Consider the following 14,436-nt stretch of genomic DNA (forward strand, 5'->3'; position numbering starts at 1 on the left):
GGAATAGCTCCTCCAACCTTTATCTCTTTTTGAAATCAGGGTTGATTAAGGTTTTTTAGCTGAATGTGGAGAGCAAAGTCAGTTTTGCAGATTATCTTGATACCCAATTTGAGGATTGGTTCTCCAAAGTTGGAGAACAATACTCATTAGGTAGTGGTACAGTTTTTAAATGCATTTACCTAAAGGATACATTTGGTGGTAATGCATATTATTTTTTGTGTTGTTGTTAAACCACATGAAGACAAAATCCAAAACTTAAATAAATGCTACTATCACCTGTGTAACCAAAGCCTGATATATCTTTCTATCACCATATACATATCTATGGTTTGCCAAAAACAATAAAAAAAACTCACCTTCCTTTTCCTGCTGCCATAAATATTCCGAGGCCCACCACAGGTATAGTATTCCACAGTGGAAAAATAGTCCCCAGAAATCCCCTACTGACTAGAATAATGTCTACTTAAATCTACAGTGCCCACCTGTGTTCAGTCATTTAAAAAAAATAAAACTATACATTTGGGAACTCTTTAAAAATATTTATGTTTTCAGAAGGAAAAAATGAATTGTGCCTCACATAGAAAGGAGAGACTAATGCATGGTTAAATTTGCTCTTTTCATTTTGTGTTCTTTGATGGTTTGACCAACCTGAAAATATTAACATAATCATCTTTTCTCTCCACAGCTTTGGAAAGGAAGATGTCAATGCGACAGAGCAGAGACGAGTTGATCAAAAGAGGAGTGCTGAAGGAGATCTTTGAAAAAGGTGAGTGGATATTATACAGTTACAGTCTTATGCAACCAAGCTCCAAACTCGTAGTTTTAAGTAGGCACTGCCAAAATGGTCATCAGTTGTTCATCTTTTCATTAATCAGTAGTCTCTGAAGTGCACTTTTTAGAATTTGGATGGGGCATTGAGAGATATAATCTTTCATTATCGAAATTTAGTTGGGTTTCACAAACTCTTTGATCTTGATTAGATGTGCCTTAGACATTTCATTTTTGAAGCTGCAAAGTATATTTGAGCCTGACAGCGGGGTGCTCCATGCTTCAGGATATAAAAAGTTGGTTCAGCTGGGAATGTACATTGACTCTTCACTCACAATGTGAAAAAAAAGCAAAGGAGGATGTTTGGGCCTTTTTTTTTTTTTTCATATTTACTCTTTTTCGAAACATCTTTTTGGACAATGTTAAAAAAAAAAAATCTAATGCATATCTTCAAACTCAATGAAGTAAAAGTATAAAAAGTTACTTAATATTTATAAAAAGGTTGTCTTCTTGGCTCATGTGTGCCTAAAGTTTACAGAAACTGTCTCGCTCAGTTCATACAACAAAACCTAAATATTGAATATGCGTCTCCCCTACTTTTGCAAAACGACTGTGACTCTCCTTACAAAGCATTTTAATTAGGCAAGGTGTGCACAATTCTCCTGCGCAGTGACAACCTAGTTTCCATAATAAAAAAGCTTGTGTTCATACCTTGATAAATCAGCTGTGGTTATTTTTATGCATGCATTTGCAAACAGTTACTCTATCTATGAAAGCTGTCACGTTTCATCAGCTCTGACCTTCCCTTGATGTATAGATACACCACTCGTTTCACTTTGTTTTAAAAATTTAACTTTGATGCGCTCAAAATAGAAATGGATCCAAGGGCAAAAATAGAATTATATTATAATAAAATAGATCTCATGTTGGGATAATTGTGTCAACCTTTCATGTGATTGGCTGCTGGATTGTAATCGGCTTTTACTGGTTGCTGTCTTTGTCTGGCACTCGTTGTTCCTGGATTACATGTGGCACACACCAGCCAAACCCTATCACTAGCGTCATTTGGAGTTAAATGCCTCAGAGTCTGCCTGCTCAATGGCTAGATTTAAAGATACTTTCAAACCTTTCCTCATAAGAATGCTTAAAAAAACAAGAGCCTTCTGCAGGTCTTTCTGTTTGACAGCTGGTTACAATGATGACTTGTGACTAGAATTTGAGATAATGGTAGAAAGAAGGGCAAACACTCCCATGGAAAGCTTTTTGAATGTCTAGAGACTTGCCTGTCTCCTCAAATCATACAGAAGTTGAAACCTTGAACCTTGAAACCTTGAGAAGTTAGCATTCTTGTGGTTTTGTTTGAAAGGCTGTTAAGTCAAGATTTGGGAATGGGATAGACTGCTTTGAATTCAAATGCATTGTTTGTCAGAAAATGTAAGAGGCATTGTGAATTGTCAGCATTAAAATGTGATCATGCAAAAAACATCAAATGGCTCAGTGCTGTAAGGAATTAAAAAGAAAAAGTTCTGTCAAACGTCTTGGCGGTTCCTCTGTCTGCTGTATGCCGATAAAAGGCTCACAGGCCGTTAAACAGTCATAGCTTTCTGAATCAACTCCTCATTGTCTCAACATTCCAAGTTCATTTTAAAACTTTGTTTGAACACTCTTCCCTCTTTCTTAGTTATGTGTCGTCAAACATATTTTTAATGCTCGTCACACTTTTACTTTCTTTGTGTTTAGCAACCGTTGAGTTCCGATCCTCGATGGATGGTGGAATCTACACTCAGGAGTCTTCAATTAAGTCATCCATGGTTCTACCCTCCAATAAATCTCTCACCTACTCGAGTGACCTTCAGGATAAGCCGGCCAAACCACCGCTGTACCACAAACAGCCTCCAGCTCTCCCTCCAAAGCCTTTCTCTAGGATCCCAAACCATAGCACAGGTCAGTATTCTTACTTGACTTCCCTTCTTCCAGTATTTGTTGCACCTGACTTGAAGTATTACTATATATTGTACTTGTTTTGACGAATGAGCCCTGCCTTCTGTTGCTTTAAACCCTACCTGCGTTGCTACACATGGAGCACAGGATTATAGTAGTCTCATTAAATTCCCCCTGTGGTCAGGTCAGATGGGCTGTCTCTGTCCTTGCCAATCTGTCAGTCAGAGTGAAGTAGCATTACCCTGGCCTAATTCCTACTGCTCTGCCCTGACGTGTAAGCCATGTCTGATCGACCATGAGCTCTTTTTATCTGTCTGCAACAATAAAGTGTAGTGAAAGCCATATAACACAAGTTAACCCATTATAACCGTAACGTTTTCATTCTGTCTGTCTTTATAGATTCTTGCCAGCCAATGAAGTTGCCCTGTATGCGTGGGGGAAAGCACTCCCCACCCCTGCCTCCAAAGAAAGTGATGATTTGTGTGCCTCAAGGGGGGCCGGACTCCTCCAACTCCCCTTCTCCATCGCCCAATCCCCTCTGCTCTATGTCCCAAAAGTGCGGCCCTCCCCAGGGCATGCCCCTCCATCACGGGCCCTTGCTGCCCTCTCAGCTGGCGGCTCTATCCAGTCTTCACCAGAGCCACGGTCACCCATTCCGGCTTCAGTACGGCAGCTTACACGCGCCCAGCCGGATCATCGAGGAGCTCAATAAAACCCTGGCACTCTCCATGCAGAGGTTTGAAAGGTTAGTAGACAGCAGTGCTCAGGACATTAAATCTGATTGTGCTCCAGGAGGGAGGGATTATGGATCAGCATCTATTTGTGTTTGTCTGTACATCACATAGCATCTGGTTTGAAGTTTGACAAAACTTTCTGTTTAATAAATGCAATGTTTCATGCTGGAATTTTAAATATACTCCAGATGAAAGCTTAATACTGATAGGCCGTTGGGCTGCCGCTGACACGTTTCCTTTTTTTATAAATAATTATTTTCCCTCATTTGATTAAGACTGTGGATAATTAATCTCTTCTTTAGTAAAAGCTGTCACCAAAGCAGCACTTATCAGACTAATTACTGAAAAAACATTATAATTAGCCTGAGTGTCCTGTTTATTTGATTTATTTTTGTGTCAACTTGGCCGCTCCTCTCAAGTACATCCTTGTGTTATTGAGGTCGCGTCCTGCAATGTAGAGCTGGTGTACAGGCCTCACAGGGCAGCGTGGCCTATTTCTGAATTAAATGTGTGTTTGTGTGGGCACAGGCTCATGGAGTAGGCGTCCCTCTAGCAGTTGGCCTGACATAACATGACCAGCTGCTCTTTACAAAAGCTGCATTTCTTCTTGTTTGGAGAAAGGGACATGGTAGCGGATTGGACATGATGTAATCTTTTACATTAGTATCTCTTTTTCTCCAAAGCCATCTGGGCAGGGATAAGGAAGTACTGGTCTCGACATTGCTCACAATTAGTCTAAAAGCTAGAAAATGGTTTATGCGATAATGGCTACTTCACAAGTTTCCAGCTAGATTTTGCCTAATCAAACCATCAAATATGCAACCTGTTAGCACTTGACGACTCCTGTGGGTTTATTTCTGTCCCCTTGTTTTGAATTATACAAGTTGTATAATCAGTTAGTGTTTTTTTGTGTAGTTCGGAGGATTGCATTGCATTGCGTAGGACTGCAGAGAATTCTACTTGGTCTGTATTCAGGCTCTTTGTACTCCAGTTTCATTCAGATGGAGTTATACATCTCCTCTCTATATATACTTGGATTAAAAACCCACTAAGCTATCATGGACCAGAAGCCCTTTTATTATTTTAAATCACTTTGTTTCCTGGATTGAGAAGGTTTGTGAGGGATTTCAAAGCTACATATCATAAACAGTATTGTAAACAGATAACATAGAGCTAAGCTTGATGGCGGTTTCACATGTGAACTGGATTTTCGTGCACTGTTGAGGGGAAGGGCAGGTTCATCCTCTTAGCAGGGCCAAATGTCATGGTCACAAGTATGATCCATTATTTGAATGCCCCGAAACACCACCTCCCCTTTCTATCCACTAGCTCTGCATTGCACGGCGTTGGTCAGTGTGTTCCCCTGGACAGGAGAGAACTGCCGTCTGTGATCATCGATTATGAGGATGACAAGGAGAACATGCCCAACGAGTGTGACTACGAGGATCTGCCCAGCATGTATAAGGACGAGGACGATGAGGTGGATGATGATGAGGATGACGATGAAGATGACGACACAATTTTTACAAGTAAGGGGCATCAATTACCATTAGAGTTGCGTTTTATGTTAAATGTAATTGAGTTCATAGCAAAACACTAAAGCTATAACGAGGGACATTAAATGTGACTATGACTCTGTATTTGTTTGTTTTTGGTAGGGATAGCTCATGTTTCCATATAAGATGCCATATTTGCCTGACTTATCCTGATCAAGAGTACTGCTAGCTTCACCTCAAGGCTTCTGGATCTCACATGTTTGACCTTCAAAGGAGGGCCAAAATTAGGTTCACTGAAGTGTATCCAGAATCATGCTGTCCCAGATGGAAACACTTTCACTCACAACCTCTCGGCAAAACCACTGAAGAGTGCAAGCTCATGTCTTTGACACTGTAACCTTGTTTTCACATGGGAGCATGTTGGAGTTTTTAAGGGTTGTGATTGGCCACGTGTGATAGATTTGTTTAATATGCCAAATCATGGCATTCATGGGTATGGGGAGTATGAGTAACACTTAAAGGTACAGGACACTTTCGAAAATAAAATTCAAACATTTCTGGTGTTATACAAATAATCTGAAATTACTCATGACATAATCAGTCATGTTTTACAAAAATTGAGAGATAGAAGCAAAATGATGAAAAAAGGAAAAGAGCGGTTTGGTTAATGAGGCCCCAGATATCTGCTTTTTCCCATGCAGCTTCACTCTTATTTGACCATGGTGTTTGGGTTTAGGTTCCCTGGCTCAGAAGGTGCTGAGGAAAGACTCTTTGGCTATCAAGCTGAGTAACCGTCCATCAAAAAGAGAGCTTGAGGAGAAAAACATCCTGCCCATGCAGACAGACGAGGAGAGATTGGAGTCTAGGCAGCAGATAGGCACCAAACTCACAAGGTGAGTGCACAGAAGCACATGCATATTTTAAACGTAACAACATTTATACAAACACCCCTAATTTATGTGCCAGATATTTTTAGTGAAACCTAGTTGATTTTGCTGTAGCAAACTCAACAATTATTTCTAGAAAAAACAGAACTGACACTACTGAGCATTTTGTCTTATCGCTGTCGATGGCCCAATATCCTGGCTGTTAGAACTGTGACTCAATCCAAGGCCGTTACAAATGGGAGCCTTTTTTCTTTTGAAACGCTTTTATATCCTTTCATTTTTTTCTTTCCCAACATTCGATAAGGATAAATGCTTTATCTTGTTAAAATGAGGCTCTGAAAATGGAGCTGACCTAATTTCAGCACTGCATCACCCCCCCCCTTGTCATCTCACTTGCTCGCTCTCACTCTCGCTACTCTTTTTTTTTTTCTTTCTTACTGACTGACTACCTCCCTCGCTAACTGAATCACCACGGTGATGCATGTGCCAAACTATCTCCACCCGACTCCTCCACACAGCAGCACCATGCAAGCCGCTTCGTACCAGCAGTTTACACATACACAGACACTAGCCTGGTGCAGTCCGTACAGATCATAGGAATTTGTATACATATGTTGAGATCATAAATCTAGTAATTTAATAGATCAAACAACATAATGTTTTCCCAAATGGGTCGCACGGCTCATTTGATTACACTCTGCTCTTTGAACACTTGCGTCTCTGAATGAAGGTTTCAAGGTTTCAAGGTTTTATTTGTCATATGCACAGCAGATACAGCGTATATGTTGGCAATGAAAATCTTATGTCGCGTGCTCCTCCAACAACTCCACATACATGGTGCAAATAAGATAAATAAGGGGGTGTAATCATGTGTCGAGAGAGGAAAAGACGCCAAACGATTGGGTAAAAAATGAAAGCTGGATAGTATAATAAGATAGGAAATGTGGGAAATATTGTCGCAAGTAAGGGGTGGCGTATTATCTAAAGACATTGGCACACAACTCTCTATTCCCCACTGTGATTGGAACACAGCGCTTGTTCCCAGAAGGCCTGCCTGCTTAGTTGTCATGTTCCCAAAAAGCTCTGTCATAGTGTCCTTTGCACCATGTCATTTAATGCACAATTCCTAATTTCATGCTTTTTGCTAACGGCATTGTGTCCTGTATTGTTGTTGCTTGTGCTAGACAACTCAGAATTGATTATGATAAGGCTATAGGTAAGGCTTAGCTTAGCATAAATGCTTGAAAAACGGGGAGAATGCTAATGAAAACATCCACCTGGTATTCCCTTTATTTCCCGTTATTTATATATTGTTTTCTTCAAGTAAAGGAAATGACAAACATCCATGTTGCTGCTGTTTTACGGGTGTTATATGAGCAAGACTAACTTGGCTATGCGTATTGATGTCTTGGAATTTTGTCTTCATTGTGAGGCTTTCCAGACTATAATTCTTCCTGGATTGGTCATTGATTTGATTTTTTTGATTAGTGCAGCTTTAAAGTAATTGCCTTTCATTAGAAGCTTCATAAAACCTTGTGTAACTCCTTATATAACGTTCATTAGACTCATGACTCTTCTCCTCTTATTGCACAGAACCTGCAGGAAGGCGCTTCGTTGATAATGAGGGAGCCTTAAAAAAGATCCTTTAATTATTTTGGAAGGAGTATCCCTTTCAATGTTTAAACTATCTGCCTTTTGTTGGCGTAATGCTTGGATAATTCTCAGACCATACCGAGAGGCAGAAAGCTCTAATCCGAGATGCGAGTGTTGTGACTTTTCCCGAACGTACCAGTAAGGTCAGGTGTGAGACGAAATGACACAAAATGAGATGAGACAAGCCGGTCTGAGCACAGAGACTGCCCCGCATACATTAGTTTGCGGGCAGAGCAGTTTCCGATTGCTGTCAGATCATGAACGATAAGGACAGAAACATTGATCCAGTGTCTAGCGTTAGGTCCTCCCGCAGGGTCCTGACACAGTGCTATAATAAGAGTCCCCAGTTGAGAGCACTTGAAGCGACCTTCCAAAAATTGCCTTTGGATATCTTAGTTATTTCCATTACTTATAAAATAAAAATTGGAGATGGTCCGTGCAAAATGCATTTCATCTGATGTTGCTAAAAAGGTGATGGCGACACAGTCTGACTGTTTTTGTTCCATGTGTCTTTGTCGGTGTAGATGTGTTTAGTAACTTTATTTCGGCAGTCTTAAGTGTAAAAACCTTTCAGTTGTCCTGTGACCGTGTCAGAGAGCCTTGTTGAGCATCAAACAAGAGTTGAATCTTCAGGAATATCTGGCTTTTACAAGTGTTCTTCCTCCGGGCATTTCATTAGTGCATTATCATGCAGTTATTCTGTTAGAAAAGAGGGATTTGGGATCAAAGCTGACTACATTTTTGGGAAGTGTACCTGTCAAGCTGCCATGAGGCAAGATCTCAGATGCAAATCTTTCAACTAAGAGAAAACAACATTGAAATCTGTTGCTCATAAATAAGTTGTACTGTAAGTAAACTTTGACGCAATGTTTATTTTATTCAATTTGGGACTAGCGGATTGCATTTCAAAGCCCAGGCTTCACAGTTGTAGAAGCCCTCATTAAGTGAGGCAAAATGTAAATAAGATAACATTACTAGGAGCTGATGCCAAATTGAATACTGAACAAAATGGAGGGAAGAAAGAAATTAAACTAGCAGCTTCCTCTGAACTACACAGCAGAAGAACCAGGGAAGTGTCTGCAAATATATTCTTTTGAACCTTGACAGTTGATGATTACATGATATTTAGCATAAAGCAGATTCATTTGCATCTCATATTGGTTTAGTTTTGAACCGCTGATCTCTTGTATATGATTATGTGCTGACCAGGCTTGTATGTCTCTAACCAGGCGCTTGAGTCAAAGACCCACAGCGGAGGAGCTGGAGCAGAGGAACATCCTAAAACGTGAGTATATCAATATATCCCTAAGCTGCTGAAGTCAATTGACAACTGTGAACAGTTTAACAGAAATGCCAAAATGTGCTAATAAGCTGACGTTTAATTCACTGTATCCTTCAACACCTGGATGAATTTATGGAAGATCTAAGAACTTAATGTGTTCTAAATCTTTACCTTGTAAAAGAAAGATGTTTACTCTTAAATAGGTTAATGACTTGATCAGAAACATGGACCAAAAAGCCCTGGGACAACTTGAAAAGAACAAAGCAATCATTATCCCCTGATACCCATTCCTAATAGCATTAAACAGCCAATGATGGAAACTATTTTAGGCTGTAGGAATTTATCCAATTTAGTTTGAATCTGAGCAACATTATGCAAATACCGGTAGTGTGTTGGTTTCTCTTTCAGTCATTTCTAAATATTTCGTATACAGTCTTCCGCTTGCAGAATAACCCTCATCCCCTCATGTTTTTGCAGCTCGCAATGAGCAAGAGGAAATGGAGGAGAAAAGGGAGATAAAACGAAGGCTGACACGAAAGGTGAGTCTAAAATAGCTCCAAAGGTGCAAAGCCACATTTGATGTTTAAGCTTTTGGAGGGGGTAAATTGTGGGCCAGGATAAACAAACACTGTGGTCGTGACTCATGTGTAGCGAGAAGTAAAAAACTAATCTGTTGGAGGCCCAGCATTGTAGTTCTCCGGCCTCCCCCTGGAGATGCTGACGTCCTTGTTGTCCTTGGCCCTTCAGCATGTTGGCTGCCAAATCTTTGGACCCCACAGGGAGGTGTTGAGCATGTTCCCATCACTTTAAATTAGATTATAGCACTTTCTGCTCACCTGCAGACATGCTGCTCAAAACAAAAATCTAACAGCTGTCGGAGGACTTTATTGTGTGCATCAGTCAGTGATGCTTTGTTACGCAAAATGCCCAGCCCTATACTGTACATCACACAAAATATGAATCATACATAAAGCATTTAAAGTAGGTAAACCAACTTAGTTTTTAGGACCTAAATACATTGTTAGTATTGCCTGAACAAAACTGGATTTTGGAGGTCCTAACACTAACAAGTCTGACAATGAATACATTATTTTTAACATTTTCGACATTACTAGACAACATGGCACTTTGATTATATAAGCTTATATTGGTCGACTGATTTGGTGTCAGATTGTCTTATTTATGATACGCTAATCTAGAATTAGCAACTGTTATTTTGGTTTTTTTGGTGCAGATAATTTAAGGTTTTTTATTAGTCCATGGATTCAATAAATGCCTGAGCAGTATGATACAACTCGTCTACGACACATTTGCATAAGGAATACTGGATGGGCAAGTCTTGTTTTGTAATCTTTCTAGAAGGATTTGAATGCAAATTCTGTGAAGCTGCTAACCGGGACAGTGAATAGAATTACTCTACCTAGATTTCATTTTTTCCAACTTTTTTTTTCTGCTCTCTTTCCAGCTAAGCCAAAGGCCCACTGTAGAGGAGCTAAGACAGGCCAAAATCCTCATCCGATTCAGTGACTATGTGGACGTGTCAGATGCCCAGGACTACGACAGGCGGGCAGATAAACCCTGGACCCGGCTCACAGCAGCTGACAAGGCCAGTATCACATACACTTAGTAAAATTGAGATAATCTTGGAATAATCTAAAAATCCCTTCTTGCCCTCTTGCAAATTTCTTCAGATATCATCGTGCTAGCCTTTCCCCTCGTGCCTCTTATGACGCAACCGGTAATGCAGGAGAGTAATAATGGTAGTAGGATGTGTTCCTCTGCTTTTGTTACGGCAAGTTCCATCTCAGCTGTTTGCTTTTCCTTTGTGAGTAAATGCCCTGGAGCACTCCTGCTGCTCACATCTCAGCAGTCCATGCGTCTGACTTTTAATGAGCGACGCTGCCTCTTTGGTTTCTGATTATGCATAGTTCTGAACACGGCAGGTCACACCTGAAGAGCTCTTGTGAAAATCACAGGGATTCAGCGTTTTATTATGCAACAACTCCACTTACATAATAGAGTAATCGGAGGGGCAGAGCCTCCGGACCCCTCAGCCGCAGCGAAGCTCTGCTGACTTTTATTTTCCTGCTCCTACCGTCGAGCACAGATTTTATATATATTGTTTTGTTCTCGTGTCGCAGAAGCATCCTCTCTAAGGCAGAAGATGTTCATGACTCAAAAGAGTAATGCTGAATAGCAGAAGCAATGACATCACTGGTCGGGTTGCCGTCACAACTAAACATTTTAGAGTGGATGTTAGCTTTTTATTTGCTGAAAATTTGACTCCTCGCCACTGTGAGTATCTCTTTGGCGTCATCTTGTCCTTGGGCAAGACACACATCCCTCCACCGCTCCAGTGGTGCTTCTTAAAGGCGGTGATTCACATGATATTGTCACAAATGTAAATCTGTATAACTATGAATGGAAAACAGCTTTGGTTAGAAGCCAAAAGCCGCCCCTGCAAAAAGATTTTTGTCTTTTTTATTTCAAGTGATGTTAACCCTTACATGCATACATCAGGTTTTAAGTAACCTGGGATTATGTTTGAGCTCCAATAATTTACAGCCTGTAATACCTAAAGACACTGTACAGCTTTGCGAACAAAAATAAACCTGTATTGGTCGAATCCGAAATGGCTATTTCAATGGTTTTGTAATGTGTGTTTTAGTCTATGTATACTCCTTCATTATAGTGTTAAAGCACAAGATGACAACCCATGTATATGCAACACATTGTGTATTAAGTTCAGCTACTTAGATATAAATTAAGGCCTCTTGTGATGTGAGAGGAGAATTCAGCAGAATAATTTCAATTCATGGCCTCAAGATGGGTGTAAATGATGCATGAAGTATGATAAAAGGAAGTAGTCAAGGCTTAGAGGCTGCAGTTTGTATACTAAGCCTCTGCAGCTTTTCTCAAATTTCCCTCTTGTTTGCCCTCTGCAGGCAGCTATACGGAAGGAACTCAATGATTTCAAAAGCAATGAGATGGAGGTGCACGAGTCAAGTCGCCATTTAACCAGGTAATGTTTATTATACATTACTTTGCATGTGACCATGAAATTGAATATATACAGCAGCTTTTGAAAGGCTGGCAGTATTGGCTGTACAATGCAGTGAGTTCTTGCTTAGGTGATGAAATGTCTTACACTTTTTGTGCTCATCTTTTAGGTTTCACCGACCATAGTAGACCATCACTGTCTTGAGCAATGCCATGCCGGCGCTCTCCTCCACTGAGAACCTTAAGTGCTGGACAGTAAAATGGTGCCCGTTTCTACAATAAGGCCATGTCTTCTGAAATGCCTTTTCAAGACCCACAAAACTGAGTCGGTACTCCGCTGCAAGATGCAGACCCCCACTACTCCGTCCACTGTAGTAGCACACAATGACTCCATTTGATTCACATTGCCCCTCTATGGAAATTGCTCGGCTGCCTCTTCACCCTCTCTGCTGCGCTCTCAGGCAGGCGCTCAGTTCTGCGACATTTGGAAAGCGGGACTCTCTTTGTTTGCAATTGATTGACATTTTCACCATTTCCTGAGGCAACCGTACTTTGTTTCATCAATAACACCAGTGGACTTGTCTCAGTGGAGATGTTATTTTTTCCCTCTTCTTTATTATGCTGTCAGTCTGGACTCCTCTAGCCCTTATGGACAACTCTTTGCGAGGATGCAGGCTGTATTGTTCCGAGCTCACTACATCAGCAGGAGATCCATCTTTACTGCACCTGCTGGGACTTGTAAACAGCTTAGACAAGGGGGAGGGACAGGCAGGTCCAAAATTAGAATCATTTGCAATATTCTTTCCTTCTGCTTTCTTAGGCTTTAGCACCCCCTAGAGTCCCTCGGTGTCATTACTATGTAGTCATGACTTTTGTTCTTCCCTCTTATGTGCAATTCTCACTGTACCGACAATGTTGTCATCTAATTGCTAACTGTGAATTTGAGAGTTTGGGCAATGCCCGCACTCTCTCCAAATGTACATTTTGTTTATACTGAGGAAAGAAAGTTACATTTAATGAAGAATTATGCTTGACCAAGTTTTATTCATGTTACAATCTTATACATTTATTGTAAAAACTTCAGCTGGCAGATATATTCTGGTTCCAGTGAGTGCCACAATTATCCGTTTTATATAATTTTTTCAGTTTTTAATTGTTTTTGATAGAGGCACCTAAATTATTTAATTTAAAAATTAAGTTTTTATGTGTCCTAGATAACCAAGAGTTGGATGACCACGACATGATGAATTACATTTTTTTGAGCTTGCAGCAGTTTTTGTTTGCTCGTAATGTGCATTGTATTATACACTTTACTTTTATACTCATTTCATTATAAGCTTTTGACAAAGCAATATCCATTGTTTGTAGAGAAATGGTTAAACTACAGGTGAACTCCCAACCATTTTTTTTACTGTGCTTATACACTTTGCCTCACTTCAGGGTTTCACTTTTGTTTTATACTTTACTTGAGGAACGCTTTATTCAGGAGGACCCTTTTCTGCATTTTTCTTCACTTAGCCTCCAAAAAATCTGAATCTTTAAAAGCTTTCCAACACATTAGGACACGATTTGATTCAGTCTCAAGTCTTTAATGGAAAACAATGATGCACTTTCCATTATAAAACAAGAGTACAGATACAAGAGAACTCATCTATTCAGGATTTTTACATTTTTATTGCAAAATTATTTGCACTGTTTAGAGTTTGGCTGTACAATGGTCACGGTTTTAAAGTCAGGGCCCAGGTGTGTATCCTATTGTTGGTTATCTGATCTGTGACAATATTGTCTATTCACTGTTTTGCTCTTGTTAACTGATCACTGATCCTACACCAGTATTCAAATGCTTATAAGCTTTATGTACACTGACTTTTTTTTTTTTTTTACCTTATACTGTATTACTTTTAAAGTTGCAATATGAAATTCTAGTTTGTCAGATGAAGATAAGTAGTGGAAGTGAAAGGCTGTTGGCCTCCTTCTATAATACATCTGTCATCAAAGTAAAATGTGTTTTCCCTTATTTTCCATCACTCGATCAGTGATGGATAGATGACCTGACAAAACCTGGAGACTGGGAACATGAAAATTGTTTTCCACTTATGGTTTTATGTAAACAATGGACGATTTGTTGGTTTGGAGCAGTTTGTCCTCTCAATCAGGACACAGGTCATTCTGGTATATCAATTTTTTAAATCTAAATTGCAGTGGGTCATCTAATCTTAGAGACTTTGAAGTATGAGGTATATCCATGTTAGAACCAGCTTCTGAATGATTCCAGCATCATGTTGGTTTTTTTTTTAAATGTTCCATTTATAGGTTCAAAACAGTAGAGCTTGAACAGGAATGCATTTACACAAATACACTCCAGTTGTCATTTCAGCTCTAAGAAAAAAAACCTTAGCCCCCGGGCTGAGCATGAGGTTTTCCATTGTGCTGGAATCAAGGAACATGAATTCAGCAATAATATGTTTCCTTTTACATGTTGTGGAGCAACTGAATGACTTTGAAAGTGTTCTTTTTTTCATTTTTGAAATACAGAATACCATGTAAAGGATACATCATGCCAATTAAATTCCATTTCTGAATGCAATTTCACTGTCCAAATGATACTTTATTAGATTAGAAGAATCAGCCCAGTCCTGCCTAACAGTAATCGTACCAGTTTTACTCCCTTCTGT

At 39.8% G+C, this 14,436-nt stretch overlaps 1 protein-coding gene across 2 annotated transcripts in view; it reads left to right on the forward strand.

The window, feature by feature from the left end:
- The window catches only part of LOC134865408 (phosphatase and actin regulator 1-like), a 38,885-nt gene extending 24,537 nt beyond the window's left edge, over window positions 1-14,348 (forward strand). For both annotated transcript variants that reach the window (XM_063884899.1, XM_063884898.1), the window contains exons 3-12: window positions 686-766; window positions 2,509-2,712; window positions 3,109-3,454; window positions 4,773-4,972; window positions 5,676-5,832; window positions 8,709-8,764; window positions 9,239-9,300; window positions 10,227-10,371; window positions 11,711-11,783; window positions 11,932-14,348. In XM_063884899.1, coding sequence (XP_063740969.1) covers window positions 686-766; window positions 2,509-2,712; window positions 3,109-3,454; window positions 4,773-4,972; window positions 5,676-5,832; window positions 8,709-8,764; window positions 9,239-9,300; window positions 10,227-10,371; window positions 11,711-11,783; window positions 11,932-11,947 — 1,340 coding nt within the window. In that variant the 3' untranslated portion in view covers window positions 11,948-14,348. The remainder of the gene's footprint in view (window positions 1-685; window positions 767-2,508; window positions 2,713-3,108; window positions 3,455-4,772; window positions 4,973-5,675; window positions 5,833-8,708; window positions 8,765-9,238; window positions 9,301-10,226; window positions 10,372-11,710; window positions 11,784-11,931) is intronic.
- The last annotated feature ends 88 nt before the right edge of the window (window positions 14,349-14,436 follow it).

The sequence above is a fragment of the Eleginops maclovinus genome, chromosome 6 (genome assembly GCF_036324505.1).
Source record: "Eleginops maclovinus isolate JMC-PN-2008 ecotype Puerto Natales chromosome 6, JC_Emac_rtc_rv5, whole genome shotgun sequence".
Lineage (NCBI taxonomy): Eukaryota > Metazoa > Chordata > Actinopteri > Perciformes > Eleginopidae > Eleginops > Eleginops maclovinus.